General features: G+C 45.2%; 1 protein-coding gene across 1 annotated transcript; it reads right to left on the reverse strand.

Moving 5' to 3' along the window:
- Positions 1-1,471: 1,471 nt before the first annotated feature.
- Positions 1,472-8,557, reverse strand: LMOD3 (leiomodin 3). The gene is made up of 3 exons (XM_058845329.1): positions 8,085-8,557; positions 4,817-6,214; positions 1,472-2,002 (listed from the first exon to the last, which is right to left on the reverse strand). The coding sequence occupies exons 1-3, from the start codon at positions 8,379-8,381 to the stop codon at positions 1,976-1,978; spliced, it is 1,722 nt and encodes a 573-aa protein (XP_058701312.1). The 5' UTR covers positions 8,382-8,557; the 3' UTR covers positions 1,472-1,975.
- Between the last annotated feature and the right edge of the window lie 6,618 nt (positions 8,558-15,175).

Consider the following 15,175-nt stretch of genomic DNA (forward strand, 5'->3'; position numbering starts at 1 on the left):
GATGGTGTGATCTTTGTGTCTGCCTCCCTCCTCCTGCGATCACTGAGAGGCTGCTCGGTGGGAGAACATGGATCAGAGCAGAGTTGCACAGGTCATGCTCGATCCACCCTGGAAATTCGTGTTTGGCAGCTTCTGGGTGTAGCAATAATTGGTGCCCAGCAGCTTCAACTGGAGACTGTAAAGAACTATATTATATATTCCTTTGTGCTTCCCTGTCCCAACTGCTCTAGTCTGAGCTGTACCAGCCTGGCCTTGAAGCCAGTCTGGAGAACAGCAAGAGCTTTCCTGGGGAGTTACTTGGTGCATTTGTCACTTGCTGCTGTGCTCTGTGCAAGGGCTTGGTTGGAAGTACCAAGCTTCTTCCTTTCCTACTCTTTTACAAAAAGAGAAGGCTGCAATGAAAATTATTTTCATTTTTTATGTCGTTTCCCTGTTATGTGATACTTTAAAGCTACTTGCTCTCTCTTGAGCAATACAAAAACCAAGTTTTTCCCAAGTTTGGGGCATTACATTTACAAACTGAAACAAAGCTGAGAAGGAGCTTTACAAGTTTGGAAGGTGGAGATTGGAAAGAGACCAGGAGTTAGGTACCAAAAGGACAAGAACAAATGAAAATTAACAAGTGATAGTAGAGACTACCTTGGATTCAAGAGGTTCTGGACATTGCTGATAATACAAGACTATTAAACATGGGAAGGGGGAGCAGGGTGGGACTGGGATTTAGCTGCCAGGGGAAAGTTGCTAAGAGTTAACCACTCAGAGATTAACTCACCTGAAGGAAATCCTGCCAGGAGCTACAAAGCTGAGACTTTGGATCAAGCAGCCACAGGAAGGTGCATTTAGCACAGAGAAAGCTTTTGTTCTCTATACAATAAAGAACATTTTTTTTCACATATTCTCTGTGCCTTATAGCTTTAAAAAACAAAGAAAAAAGCCCCTAAAACAATTGGTCTCTTGTGGATGTATTTCACAGGAGTGTGACTTACCTGTAGCTGCTTTACAAGAAAGACAGCAGAAGAGGGGCAGAGATTGTAAAGAGGGAGGAGAAAAAACAATTCACAAAAATATTCAGGAAAAACTAAGTTGTGTATATACAGGTTTTACCCCTTCAAATCCAGCCCTGCCAGGGTGTGACATGCTATTCACAGATCATACTAGGAGGAATTAGGAGTTTCTTAAACCCCTGGAAAAGAGGTGAGGCTCATCCTCCTGCCACAAAAACAGCGTGGAGAGAGAGACCTAAAATGGCATTTCAGTGCTCTCCAAGGTGGCTGCAATTAAGGATTGCAGCAAGACAGGTGAATCACAGGGAATGAAAATCACAGTTCTCAAAGCAGAGCATGGGATCATCTAAATGCTGATCAGGTACAATACCCACTAGACATTGTTCTGAAATAGAGGCAGTGTTCGTTGTACCAGAGCAGTCGTTCTGTCTGTGAGCGCTGTGTTAGCAATGGAAGTGCTGCACACATCTTACAGAGAGAGCTTTATTTCATTTCTGTTTCCTTAGCCTAAAAAATGAAGCTGTATACATGGAAACCGAATACATTTCTCATGGACAAGAGAGTAATAAAGTAGCACATGTGTGAAAAGAAAGAGAAGATAAAAGCACAGCGTGTTCCTGCAGAATCTGGCAGCAGAAGGACAACGTGGAAGCAAAATAGTTTGCTGACAAACTAGAAAGACAAGGTTATTGATGCCTCTGAGAAAATACTCCCACAACAAACTGAAGCCTCAAATCCTCTTGGCAGACAGATGGCAGTGGGATTGTTTGATACCTGATGGAAACGCTTAGCACTGACTTTTCCCATGCCAGCCGTTTTCACCACACTTCTACAAGTGTGTATCACAAGCTTTGTTCCCAAAGAGTTGAATACACCACCTGGGTTCTGCAGAAAACATCTGCTGAAACAGTTGTAAGCAAAATTTGAATAGTCCTTATTCCAAGTTGTTTTCTTCAGGTCAGTCTGGTCTCTCACTCCAGCTGCTTTGGCAGCGGCACCTGGACAAGGACATGAAATATTAGGAGGAGGAAATTTCTCAGTCAATTTACCAGGCCAGTTTAGCCTAATACAAACCCTCAGAAACTAAAAATACAACAGCTGAGAACTCCAAGGAGCTCTGGTTGGGAGCTCTCTTTTATTTGGAATGCCCCACTTGATGTTTGCAATGCTTAAGGTTCAGGAAATCAATACGAAGGCATTGAGTCCCACCACAGAGAGAACAAACACCCAGCTCAGCTCAAGCAGTAAAACTCCCTTTAAGAAATGAGACTGAGGGACTTCAGGCAAAAATGAGCTACCAAGATCCTGGAGGATGGGGGGAATAACACCCTAATGCCCCAAATCCAAGAGGCTAAAAAAGAACCAACCCAAAAGATCCCAAACAATCCATCAAAACAAACCACCCCAAGCCCCCAATACACGTGTCTATCATTTCATCTTTCCATGAGCTGTGATAGCAATTGTTACCTGGCATATTTAGGATGCACCATGATCCCTCTACCTTTAACCCCACAGCTCTCATGGATAAAATCCTCCTGGTCATTTTGGGGGGGATGGTGGGGGCTCAGTATCACCCCTGGCATGTGGCAGCACCCAGGTTTCTCAGCCATTGCTGTGCAAAACAAGGGCTGTGCCTGGCAGAGAGCAAGTGCCATTGTCCTCCACCTTCCTGACAGCTGGGAAGGCAGCAGGTCCCACAGAAATGAAGGACCAACCTCCTGTCACCAGCACAATTTGCGAGCTTTCCACAAGCAGGTCTGGGATGTGGAACCAAAATGCAAACCCTAGAGTGGCCTAGAAAGGCCAGAAATGCCCTGAGGAGAGGCCTTGGCTGCAGCCAAGTTGGACTGGCCAAAGAAACTCAGAACCCCAAAACTTGCCTAGGGGACAGAATGTCCAGGGTAATCCTGGACCAGGATCTGAGGTCACTGCAGAACCTGCACCTGCCAAAATATCAGGACAAACTACCCTGTTTGGATTTAGTGAAAGAGTAATTATTTCCTTGTAGGTATAAATGAAAGCAAAATTAGGCCCACTATATTAAAATGTCAATATTGAAAGAGAAAGTAGTTACAAAATACTACTTAACTATTTTTTAATTACAAGGGATTTTCTGTCCTGGGGCCTTGGCAGCACAAACAGGCATCAAGCTACAAATACATCAACCAGCTTTTAGGATTTCCTGAATCAATGCAAGGCAATATAACAGGTCAGAAGAGCAAGAGGTTAAATCTGGTGGCCAGCATTTTGAGAAGCAGCCCATGAATTTAGTACCCAAAAAAATGACAGCATACCCAAGAGGCAGTTTTTGGTTTTGGAATGGCATTCTCAAAGTCAGGGTGATGTTGAGCTCACTTGAGCTGACCAGAGAGCCAATTTTCAGTGGCAAAACAAATATAAAATCCCCTACAGTACCAGTACCTTGTTCCATCTTCACTGCTGGTGGATCTAATTTCTTTTTTCCTGTTAGCACTAGAATTTTACAATGGATCTACATAAGGACAAATGAGAGAATGAGCAGCAAAGGATCACTAAAATACACTCCTTGTTCCTAGGTGAGGCAGGTAGGAGCAGGGCTGCAGATCATGAATCCAGGCTGGATTTCAGTGTGTACCAAGTGCTCCCTTATGCAAAATGAGAGCTAAGGAAAAACACAGCTATTGAAGAGAGAAACATGGGGCTCATGGGGGACTAATGTGAAAAATTATACCTTATACTCCTGAAACAACCACCTTATAATAGCAGGTGCCTGTTGTAAGTAACACACCATTACAAGTGCAGTAAGGTTGAGTTTCTGTGGGTTTGTTCACCTCCTGAGTGAATTTCCTTTCTTTTACCTTGTGGATGCAGACAGGGATGGACAAGGCTGCAGCTTTGGTGCTTGTGGTGAGTTTCCTGCACAAACCAAACCTCAGTGCAGCTGGAAAACAACCACCTGCACACCCTCACAAAAGGGTGACAATGCCACGTGCAGGCACATTTCCCAGCTCTGCCAATGCCCAGCATTTCCAACCGGAGCTCAGAGCACAGCAGGTGACTGATGGAGTCTGAGACACAGAGTGTGTGCCCTTGTCTCTGATGCCTACTCTGAGATCCAAGAGAACACTGAATTTCATATAGCATGAAAATTATGGGCATGTTTTCGTGGTGATACATGAAAACAACTGTTAAAGTTAGATAGAAAAGCTAAAAGTGTAAGTGTGTAGATTAGAGAGTTTTCTTAAGTCACTGGGTGAAAAAGAGTTTAAACTAGTTTAGACAGCAGAAGACAAGATGGAGGATTTAGGGTGTTGTCTCTTTTCCTTCTTTCTTCTTCATTTTCTTCTTCTAGAGGTTTTTGGGTAGTAGTAGGTGATTGGATAGAAAATGCTGCAGTGCAGCACATGGGTGTTGGGTCATTGGGTCATTAAGAAAAATAATATATGTGTCTATTGTTAATTGGATAAGAATAAGTATAAAGATAAAAAAGCTGCACAGTTCAGGGCCATTTTGTGCCATCAGAGCCAAAATGTTCCGGGTTGAAGTGAATTAAACTTGTGCAGAAAGTCTAGAGAGACCTGCCAAGTTTTGTGATAACATCCTAATAAACATGAGAAACAAGATCCTAACGAGCTTTGGAGTTTTCTTCCTAACCTGGAGAACTGAAATAAATGGAACTCCCCATGAGGGAGTATTCCAAAGGAGCTCAGCCCAGAGGGGACTGAGAAATCCACATGTGAGAAGAAATACAGCAGAATCAAGAGAGAAAAAGAGATTAAAAGGTTATAAGTGACTGCCATTCCCTGCCCTCAGCGCCACCACTCTGCACTCACCGGCTTGAGATAAGCGACGTTGCTCTGGCGGATGTCGTTGAGGAGCTGATCTCTCGGGGTTATTTCCACCAGGGGAGGGGGTCTTCTCCTGGGAATTGGTTTAAGTGTTTTGATGACGTCTTTGAGGTTGGTTTTCTCAGCGGGCTCCACGTACTCTGGCACGGGGGGTTTGCGCTGAGTCTTCTTCAGCTTGACCACTTTGAAGCTGACGGGTTTCTCTCTGCACGGCTGCTCGGGTGCTGGCGGCCTCGTGTTCTCCTGCCTTTTGCTCAGTGACACAGCTGCAGGGACTGGGGGTTTGGGGGCTTGAGGGGGCTCCTGCATCCTCAGCTGGGGCAGCGGTCCCCCCAGCATTTCCCACATCCCAGGAGGCAACCCAAGTCCATTTTCCAGCATCGCTATCAACTCTTTCTGCTCTTTCATTTGCTGCTGCCTTTGCCCCTCCTGCCTCTTTTGCCTCTGCTTATCCAGGTTCCTGCTGAGCAGGTTGGTCACCACCATCCTGGGCCCTGGCAGCTCGAAGTGATAGCCCATTTTCAGGAGGGTGGTGTTGGCTTTCAGCAGCCTGGCGATCTCCATCTCTGCCTGGTGGCCCAGCAGGCCCCTCTGGTTGTGGAAGCGGAGCTCCGTCAGCGTCTCGTTGTACTGCAGGCAGCGCATGATGGCGACGATGCCCTTGCCAGAGATGAAGTTGGAATCAATGTTCAGGGTGGTGATGCTCCTGTTCTCCCTCAGCATGTTGGCCAGCGCGAACGCCACGTTGTCATCGGCCCCCACATTGGCCAAGCTGAACGTTTTTATGTTCTTATTCTTCTTCATGGCGTTGACAAAATCTATCAGCATTTCCTTGGGGACGTTTTCTATGTTGTTTAGGTTGAGCTCCTTCATGTCTGGGTTGTTTTTTCGGACTTTCTCCAAACTGTCTTCTAAATTGGTTTGATTTCCTGAAGGCCTGGCACTTAGCTTCATGAAGCTGGTATCCAGCGCTAACTTCTGGGGGATGTTCAATTTTGATATTTTCTTTTCATTTTCCTTAGGCTTTTCTTTGATTTCTCCAGGTTCTGCAACTGGCTTCTGACTTATCTGGTTGCTGTGACTGTTCTCATTGGTGTAATTCTCTTTTGTTTCCAATTCGGTCTCATTTTCCTCTTCTTCTTCTTCTTCTTCTTCCTCCTCTTCATCATCTTCCTCTTCCTCCTCTACTTCTTCTTTCTCATCCTCCTCCACCAATCTCTCCTTATCACTTCCATCTTTCTTTGTCTCCCCAGGCTGTGTTCTTGACTCGGACACGTGCTCATTTTGGTAATGTCTCTCTTTTCCCTCTGCTCCTGGCATCCTCCCACCAGCCACCTCGCCACTGCTTCTGGCCTCTCCTTCCATCTCCTCCGCAGCACTTTTCTGAGGAAGACAAAACCTCACAGCTGAAACAATTGCAAAACATCTTTGTTAAAATAACTTTCTGCTCAAATAAACAGGCAGCAGCTGGATTTAGATCCCTCTATTCCCATACAATAGAGAATAATCCTTAAAATTGTCATTGCTGTTAGTTCAGGCTGTACCAGCTTACTTGGGAACACAGGAACGATTTGTTCCTAAAGTGGCTGCAAACCAGTTTCTCATCTTTGCCTCCTAAATCAAGTCCTGACAATTAAATCCTGAGCATATTTAATGATATGTTAAGATGGTCTTTGAACCCTTCTGGGGGTTAAAAAGCCTCTGATCCAAAGTCTCTTTCTGGATTTAGTGTAATCTTTATAATTTCTTTGACAAGAGAGGAAGTTTTCTTGTATGCCACAAAGCACAGGACATCAGTGTGAACCCCTGATGGTTTGCTCAGCCCAAAGAGGAGTGAAGAGGGCAAATTGTGACCACTGTGGAATCATCCAGCACAAGGGACAGCAAGGCTGCCTGCTCTGGCAGTCCCAGAGCATCACACCTAATTCAGCACCTCACTGAAGATAAAATATTAGCTCAGTTTGGAGCCCAGAAATACGAAACCATCCCCTGCACAAAGCAGGTGCAGGGCAGTGAGGCCTCTACAATCCAAATAAATTAGTTGCAAATGTCTACCAATTCCAGAGACATTCCTAGCTGAGATTTTTCTTTGTCGAGCATCTTTTTGCAAAAGGTTCCGCCATCACAGAGAAATTCTAATGAAGCACTAATAAAATCTCTAGCACTAATAAAAAGCACTAATAAAAAGCACTAATAAAAAGCTATTTCCCTGAGATTTACACTACTTCAGGCAGAACAGTGGCATGGCTTGTGCTACACCCAAACTCAGACAAAATGGTCCCAGTCACTTCTGCCCTTGGGGCTGTGGCTCCCCTTTGCTGTGGTGGTGAATGGGTTTGGTATGGGCACTGCTTGACCAGTTCCACACCCAGATCTCAGATTTAACCTCAGAAGTGTTTTAAAACTTGTTTCTTTGAGCATAAGAGTGTTGCAGGAGGAGAAAAATCCGCACAGATTTCCCGTTCTCAAAAAGGTAGCCCATGAAGCCTGCCCTGGGAAGTCTGGGATGTGCCACACTGGTGTGTATTAGCAAACCACCAATATTTAAAACAAAAATAAAATAAATTGGTTACCTCAAATTTATTTCTAGTGAGCTTCACATTCAAGTATGGATGTGTTGCATCTGGCCAAGTTTCAATTCTATTAACCTATTTTTAAGTGTAGTCCTCATCCTGAAAGATATCTAAGTATGACCTTAACTTTATTTCAAAGTCATGGGGATAGTCAAATAAATTTAAGCACTGCATTGAGTAGGGTTGAACTGGTTCACAGAGTTTGCATGCTTGGTTGTTAGCAAATGTTTCACCCTGCTACAATACAGTGGTTTAGGATTTTCCTCCAGTATGTAATTAATTTCTGTGAATTAATAATTTAATTTCTATGATTAATATAATGTTCCATGGAAAAGCAACATGATGTTCCTCCATATGCAAACACAAACAAATTAGTTACATCCTCCAAAACTGATCTTGTGACAGTTTCTCAGTGATTTGCTTTACTCAAATCAGAATTAGGATTTTTTTTCTATTAAAAAGCTTAAGTAAATATTTGGGAAAAGCAATTAAAAAATTACTGACCCTGACATCAGTCCAAGCTGGATTCTATCACTGATGAGGCTTTTAGGATTAGTCTAAATTTGTTTGTACTCTACCTTACGTAAGGGACAGAAGCAGAGGCAGGTTAAGGTATTAAAGCTATAAAACAGATCCCACTGCTGATGCATAATAAATATTTGTGATTTGTTGCACGTTACCTCAGAGGGCAAGAGGGTGACAGGAACTCTCTCATCCTCTAGCATGCGTCTGGATGCCTTCTGCCAGTACAGGTAGTCAACCAGGGACCTGTGGTCGAAGCTCCCCGTGGGGGGTTTCTCTGTCTGATCCCTCTGTATCATCCCAGTCGGGACTTGAGGGTCTGGGGCCATGACTTCCATCTCACTCTGCAGCTCCTTTAGCTCCTCAGGGGACAGGTTAGCCAGGATTTCATCTTCATCAATGTCCTCAGGACACACATCTTCGTCGGAGTTTTGGCCCAGTTCAGACATGTTCATTCTTCCCTCCTTCCTCTAATACGTTTTAAACCTAAAGAGAAAGATAAATTTCAAAGGATTTTCTTTTTTTCCCCCCTCACTAGCAGTAGCTGATCCGGTTAAATCGACAAGTTCATGTTTTGGTCATGAGCTGTGGCAGCTCCCGGGCTCAGTGCGGGAGACAGCCCGTGCAGCTCAGTCTATATTAAGCTGCACTTGGCTGGATAAAGAGAATTTATGGCGATGCTCCATTTTCAGCAACCTGTCAGCTGTGCAAACCCTTCTGACATTTCAGTGCAGCTGGTGTTTCCCCCACTGAGGCAGGCAGAAGACAGACACGTTCCAGAGGATTCCCGGGACCCTGCACCGCTCAGGGCTTCACCCCGCGCTGGAATCGCCAGGGCAGGATGAAGGGACACGAGTGGTACCTGTGAGATGTGCAGGTGAAACCCGGCCTCTGGCAAGAATCAGAATGGTCTCTGTATCCATAACATCTCCCATCTATCCCAAAAGGGCCAAAGACCACTGGCCCTGCACTGCCTTTGGCCAGGTCTAAGCCCTGGCTGACCATCACGGGGGGTTTTGGTGAGAGTGCAGCCACCCTCCATTGGTGACATCTCCCAAGCCTCACATCCTGGTTATGGGAAAGTCCTCCAAGATGGAAAAGGGCAGTAGAGCTGGTACAATATGCACCTTGAGGTCCATGCAAGGCACCAGCCCTTTGAAGCAGCCTGAGTGCTACTGGGGAAGCATTTCCCTTGGCACATCCCTCCTCCCATCCAGGCAATGCCAGTGCCTGTGTCTTGACTGGCCTGTCCCTGTCACAAACATCATTTGTACTATCAGCTCTTCTTGGCTGACGGTTCATCTCAGCCTCATCCTCTTCCTAATTTTTACCTTTTTTTTTTTTTTTTTTTCAGAATTAATAAGCAACTACAAAGATTTAATTTTTGCATTTGTAGACCTCATGTAACTCACTAGACTTTTTTGTTAGGTGTCCATTTCATCTAAGCGCCTCCTTCTTTCTTCAGAATATTTTATAAGCTACTAAATTCACATGGCAAACCAGAAAGCCACACCTCCAGCCCCACCATGTGCATGGTTTCTCTGTAACAGCAGAGTAGCAAGGGTGGATCATTTTGCTACTCACCGTTTGGGTCTTTCATTGGGTCAGGAAGATTTCCTCTCATAATTTCAAATTTTTCTCTTGCAGGGGTATCAAATCAAATCTTCACCTTGCAAAGGCAAATGCAGCTTCCACAGGAGTAAAACCATGGGGGAGAGGCTGTGAAACCATGCCCTGCCAATTTTTAAGCCATATTTCTCATCACAGTCTCAACCACGCTCTGCTGGAGTCTGCCAGCAGCAAAATAGGCTCTGCATGATGATGGTGTCTCTTTGCTGTGTTTTGTAACATGAAACATGGAGTTCTAAGCCCTGTTAACCTCTATTAAAAGTCCATTATCCAAAGGTACTCATTTGCTTCATGCTGTTACACAGCAGGGAAGAGGGCAAAAATTTAAGAACAGAATAAGTGGTGAAAGAAAAGATAATAAAAACCAAGCCAAGAATGCAATGGCTCCATTTCCCCCTTTGGTATTTCAGGGATGTCCTTATCCTTGTTTTACATTATGCAGCAGCAAGCACAACTGCAGACCCACACATCAATCTATCTGCTCCAGCAGCTCCAACCCCCACTGATTGCTGCCCATAGTAGAGCCCATAAATGGTTTCCTGATGTTATCAAATAAATCAGTGCTCTTCAGTAGCCGGTATGCTACTCTCCCAAACGATGCAGTTTGGGCCACAGAAGCTGTCTATTCAGTGCTTACTTCTCACTTGCTAATTTCTTGACTGTAAATAAAGCCCCATGCCACCTTCTTGGGTTTCCATGATCTTCAGCCAGGCCATCTTGGGCCATGGTCTTGTCAGATCATCTAAGTTAAGCAGGGTCAAACCCATGAAGTCCTCTTGAGAAGGAAAACAGGGGTACTGAGAACACTATCAGGTGTTTGAAAACCACTTTTTCTCTTAAGCAGAAATATATCACTTGTCAGTACCATGATTAGGAAACACTATACTGGGAATGGTGCCTTCCCCATCAGATGCAGAGCAAGGGGCTGCCTGGTGACACCTCTCCTGGTGACACAGGTGCTAATCCCACAGATTTCAGAGGTGGATATCATATTTTGCCTACTTTAGGTCTCTCCTCCATAAATTATGTTTCCAGGATGTACTTAATTTCCTAACACACTGCTTAGTGTTCTGGTGTTCTGGTAACAGCACATTAGAGCAACAAACAACACCCTTGAGGCGAGGACACACAGTGGGTCTAAAACACTTTTCCAAGTCTAAACTGCCATCTCCTTCCCAAGAACATTTGTTGGTGCTCCCCTCAGAGCTTTCCAAAATAATCACACATTTCTCAGCCTTCATTAAGACAGGAAAGACGCTTCCACAGGTGACACTTGCTGTTTCCACACCAATTTGACACCTGTTCAGGAATCCCTGGACTGAGAAGCTGCTGCTGCTGTCCTGTTACCAGAGCTGTGCTGTGCCAGAACTGCACCCAAAGCCCCAGCAGAAGACAAGAGGCACCTGCAGCAATCACAGAGCAATTCCTACAGGTAGTAGCAGCTCAAAATCCACACTAAGTAGGTACCCAACAAGCATTAAACAAAAGCACTTCAGGAGCACACTGACAGAAGAAGAGGCCTGCCCTTGCTAATGAACCATTCTGACTCTCTGCTTGATGTTTGTAAGGCAGGTACTCACATATGGGTGAACTCTGGAATGAAACCCAGCAGCCTCTCCTGCAGGATTGCTTCACTTCATTGATCTTTTTCTCATTTACACATTCTCTTCAAAAATTCCAACCCATCCCTCTTGAAAGACAAAAGGCTGACTATTTCTTAACTTGAGTATCAGGAAGGCCTGAGCCCTGTGCCATCACTTGACACAAGGCAGCCCATGAACCTGTGTTTTGAGTGCCTAAAACTGTTCTATTTTTAAGGTAATTGACACACATAAAGGGACACATGCTATGGCAAATATTGGAAAGCAATGTTTATAATGTTGGCTTTTTTTTTTTTTTTTGCTTATAAATCTCCCCCATTCATTCCCCTCTATTACCAACCCATGGCATTTCCAAGTGCAACTGGAAGCAGTCAGGGAATGTGCCCATGAAACATAACCTGGCATTACTTTTAAGAAACTCATAGGCTGATGGGAGAATCTAAAATTGACAATCGGGAGCATACAGCAAGCATGTCCAGCAATGCAGTGTAACCCAATACAGGGATTATAAAGGGTCAGATGATGGGATCTTAACAATAACAACCACTGAGGAACAGGAGCAGTCATAGAGAGACACCCTGTGGGAAAAACACTGAGGGGAAAAAAAAATCACCCACCACATCTCCAAACTCTTCCAGATAAAAATATATCAGATTAAGTTTGTTGCTTGAATAGAGTAAGGACATCTGACTTGGAAGTATTTGCCCAAGTCGCTTGACAGGGAGCTGCAAAGTCAAACCCTGTGAGAGGCAGCAGGCACAGCTGTGGCTGGATCAGGGCAGGGTGGAGCAGCAGAGATGGGGATATGAGCCCTCCACTGCTGCCCCAGCCCAACCAACCACATCTCACTGTGCTGAGATCCCTCATCATCTCCCATGATCTCTCCCATCATCACTGTGCTGATGTCTTGTAATTCCCTCTGCCTCTAAAGTAGCAAGTGGAACTGCATCTCCTGTTTCAGTGGGACATGGATGCTTCTAATTTGCCCCCCCCCCAAAAGAACTTGGTGATTTATTTATTTTTTTAGTTTCCATTTTTAGAGAAGTCTGAGAGCAGCTACAGTACCTATGCAGTAGGAAGCAACCTCTGTCATCATCCACCTTCTTGATTACAGGGAAAAGGAAACGTTAACAAGTGTAGGGAGAAAAGGGGAGCATGGAGAAGACTTTGGTCGTGATAGAAATCAAGGACAGAACATTTCAGCCTGGGGCAGGGCATTGACCACCCACAGTGGCCTGTCCAAAGCAATCCTGTAGGGAAATGCATTGGCAAACCAGATGAGTATGCCTTGGTTTTTATCAAAAAGTGTTAAATAATCAGCAGATGGATTTCTAAACAATTTCAACTGTTTTAAACCATTTTTTAAAATAACAAAACCCCCAGGATTTTGGGGTAGGAGACAGCCCCACATACAAACGTGGACACTGAGATTTTGCTGGTGGGGATGTGGAGATGACACAAAAGGCAATGGAGCTGCTCCTGGCAGTCTGGGCTGACCCAGGACAAATCTTTGCCCCATTCAGAGCCAAAACCTGTTCCCAATCTGACCCCCAAAGACTGACTTTCTGTGCTTGCTTGCCACTGAACAACACTACACCTGCCCTGCCACTTCCCAGCTCTTTTTTTTACTGACCACATTCTAACACTGCTGGAGCAGCACCCCAAGCACAGCCAGGACTGCTGCTCTGCACCATGTTCAGCTACACAGAGCAGTTCTGTAGCTACAGGAGGGAGTTTCTGCTCCCAGATATCATTTATAGCACAAACATGGGCAAAATGCTGAAACACTCAGCACTAGTTTCTGCTAACTTGGTATTTTCCTTTCCCAGCTTGCTATTTATGTGACCTTGGTGAAGCACTTCTAAATACCTGAATGTTTTCATCCCTGGGTGATGTTTTTTTCCCCTCTTCTTCCCAAAGCACCGTGCTAACAGCTGCCAAAAGGAGTAGAAAACCAGCCTGTGGTGAATAAAAACAGGTCTGTGAGAGACTATGAGTAATTTTGTTATTTTACAGGTCGCAGGCAACTCACGGTGTTTGTTACCTGACCATGACTTCAGGGACTGAGCTATGGCTCTAGCTGGGACTTTGCACCTATGGGCAAACCCAAAAGGTGCCCAGAGCTGCCTCAGTGTGGTTTCACCTGCTCTGGGAGAGAGCTGAGGCTGGTTATGGCCATCAAAAGGGGACACTAAGCCCTGCACCAGGGACAGAGACTCTGGGGCAGCTCTGGCTCCTGTCTGATGGGCACAGCTCCCACAGACAAGGCAAACACAGTGCTGAATCTCACACTACCCATGGCCATTGCACAGGGCATTTACCCAAATGTTCACTCCCATTAACAGAGGGCTTGTTACTCCAAATCCGTGTGCAGAACAGGCTCAGAGATTCAGTACTTGCATCAGAAATGCAAGCTCAGACCTTGAGAAAAGACATTAATCTCCTTGAAAACTGTGTAAGAACACATCTATGACAGCATGTGCAATTCAGCAATTATTCACTGCTAACTCTACCTTTATTCTTACAATTTATCTGTGCTTTGTCTGGGTTTGCAGAGCAGAACCCCTGGAGTAACTGCTAAAACCACTGGCTAGAATTAAATGTTAAAATGTACCCTCTCTTTTCAAGCCAAATCTATGGTTTCACCTGCAGTGTTGCCTGGCAGCACCACTAAATCAGAATTTCAGTAACAAAATGCCAAGGATTCTTCAAGAAGCCACATCAAAACCTCTGCAAGGTGCAATCACCTCCACATTTATATGAAACACTGAATTCAGCACAAGCAGATGAGATGAGAGAGTTATCCTAAGGAAACAATGTCACCCTTCACCTTGAAATAGGCTCTTTCTTTTACAGCATCCAAACCTATCACAGCCCCACACCTCGTATCCTCCTAAACGTGCCCACAGGCAGTGATGCTGCGAGGGCCACGTGGCCACCTCCTCCTGTACACATGGGGCACGTCCTTCCCTAACCTCAGGCTGGCAACAGGTGGAAGGATTTCTTCTAGAGTTACTCCAGCTGAGCCCTGCCTGGCTGCAAACTCTTCTCCATCTGCAGCTCTTTGATGGCACTCTAATGATTAAATATAAATTGAGACTGGTTCCTGCTGTGCTGGAATGGGGCAGGAGATGTCCTGGGAGGCAGAGCACATCCCTCTGCAGTCAAGGACTTGCTGAAGGATTTATGGTGATTCCCTTCATCATAAGGGACAGACAGGGAAAACCAAGTTGGATGGATGGCAAGGAGCTGCTTCTTGTTAAAAGTCTTGCTTCTCTGTCATTAATGCCCTGTGTCATGTGTCCTCCTGGGCTCCCAGCACTGATCACAACTGCCACTGTCCCCTCCTCCAAGGGGGAAATGTCACCTCAGGCTTCATTTGCTCCATCAGAGCGTGGGGGAAAAAACTGATGATAAATCCTTCCCTGGGAGAGATTTCACTACTTGTGTGAGGTCCTGCTGTAGCTGTCAATTTTATACCTTAAAAGCTTATTAGATATGACAGAAAAGTACAAAGAAGATGGAAGAATACTGTAGAATGCAGAAATCTTCCCAGGAGTTGTGTGAATGTATCCAGACAGTGCCAGGCAAGTGCAGGGAGCTCCTCCCCAGGCTCAGGAGCAGCTCTCCTGCAACAATCCCAAAGCCCAGAAGATGGAGCAAACCTTCAGTCTTTATAGGATTTCCTACACACATTTAGGGATGAGCTGGGTCACGGTGGAGGCTTCTCACCCACCCAGGGGCTGCAAACATTGCTGCTGCATTCTTCACACTTCAGCTGAGCAAGTCCAAAATCATAAATGAGAAGTCAGCAGAAACCTGCAAGAGTCACATGTTGATGTCACCTTGGCCAAAATATTTCACGTAAGTATAGCCACAGGAATTTTAAAGATTAGGGATCTTAAAAGATTTTCCTGCGTTGGGGAAGGGGCTCCTGGTCTGAGCCTCATCCCTCCTGGTCCCTGCACTGGAGGAATGTCCACACCAGCCTCCCACAGGGCTCGTGGCAACTCCCATCA

This window comes from Poecile atricapillus, chromosome 9, assembly GCF_030490865.1.
Source record: "Poecile atricapillus isolate bPoeAtr1 chromosome 9, bPoeAtr1.hap1, whole genome shotgun sequence".
Taxonomy (NCBI): domain Eukaryota; kingdom Metazoa; phylum Chordata; class Aves; order Passeriformes; family Paridae; genus Poecile; species Poecile atricapillus.

Coding starts and splice junctions, on each gene's coding strand:
- LMOD3 (XM_058845329.1), bottom strand. CDS start 8,381: ATGAACATGTCTGAACTGGGCCAAAACTCCGACGAAGATGTGTGTCCT. Junction 6,215..8,084: donor TCACCCTCTTGCCCTCTGAG/GTAACGTGCAAC, acceptor TGTCTTCCTCAG/AAAAGTGCTGCGGAGGAGAT. Junction 2,003..4,816: donor ACGTCGCTTATCTCAAGCCG/GTGAGTGCAGAG, acceptor GTCCTTGTCCAG/GTGCCGCTGCCAAAGCAGCT.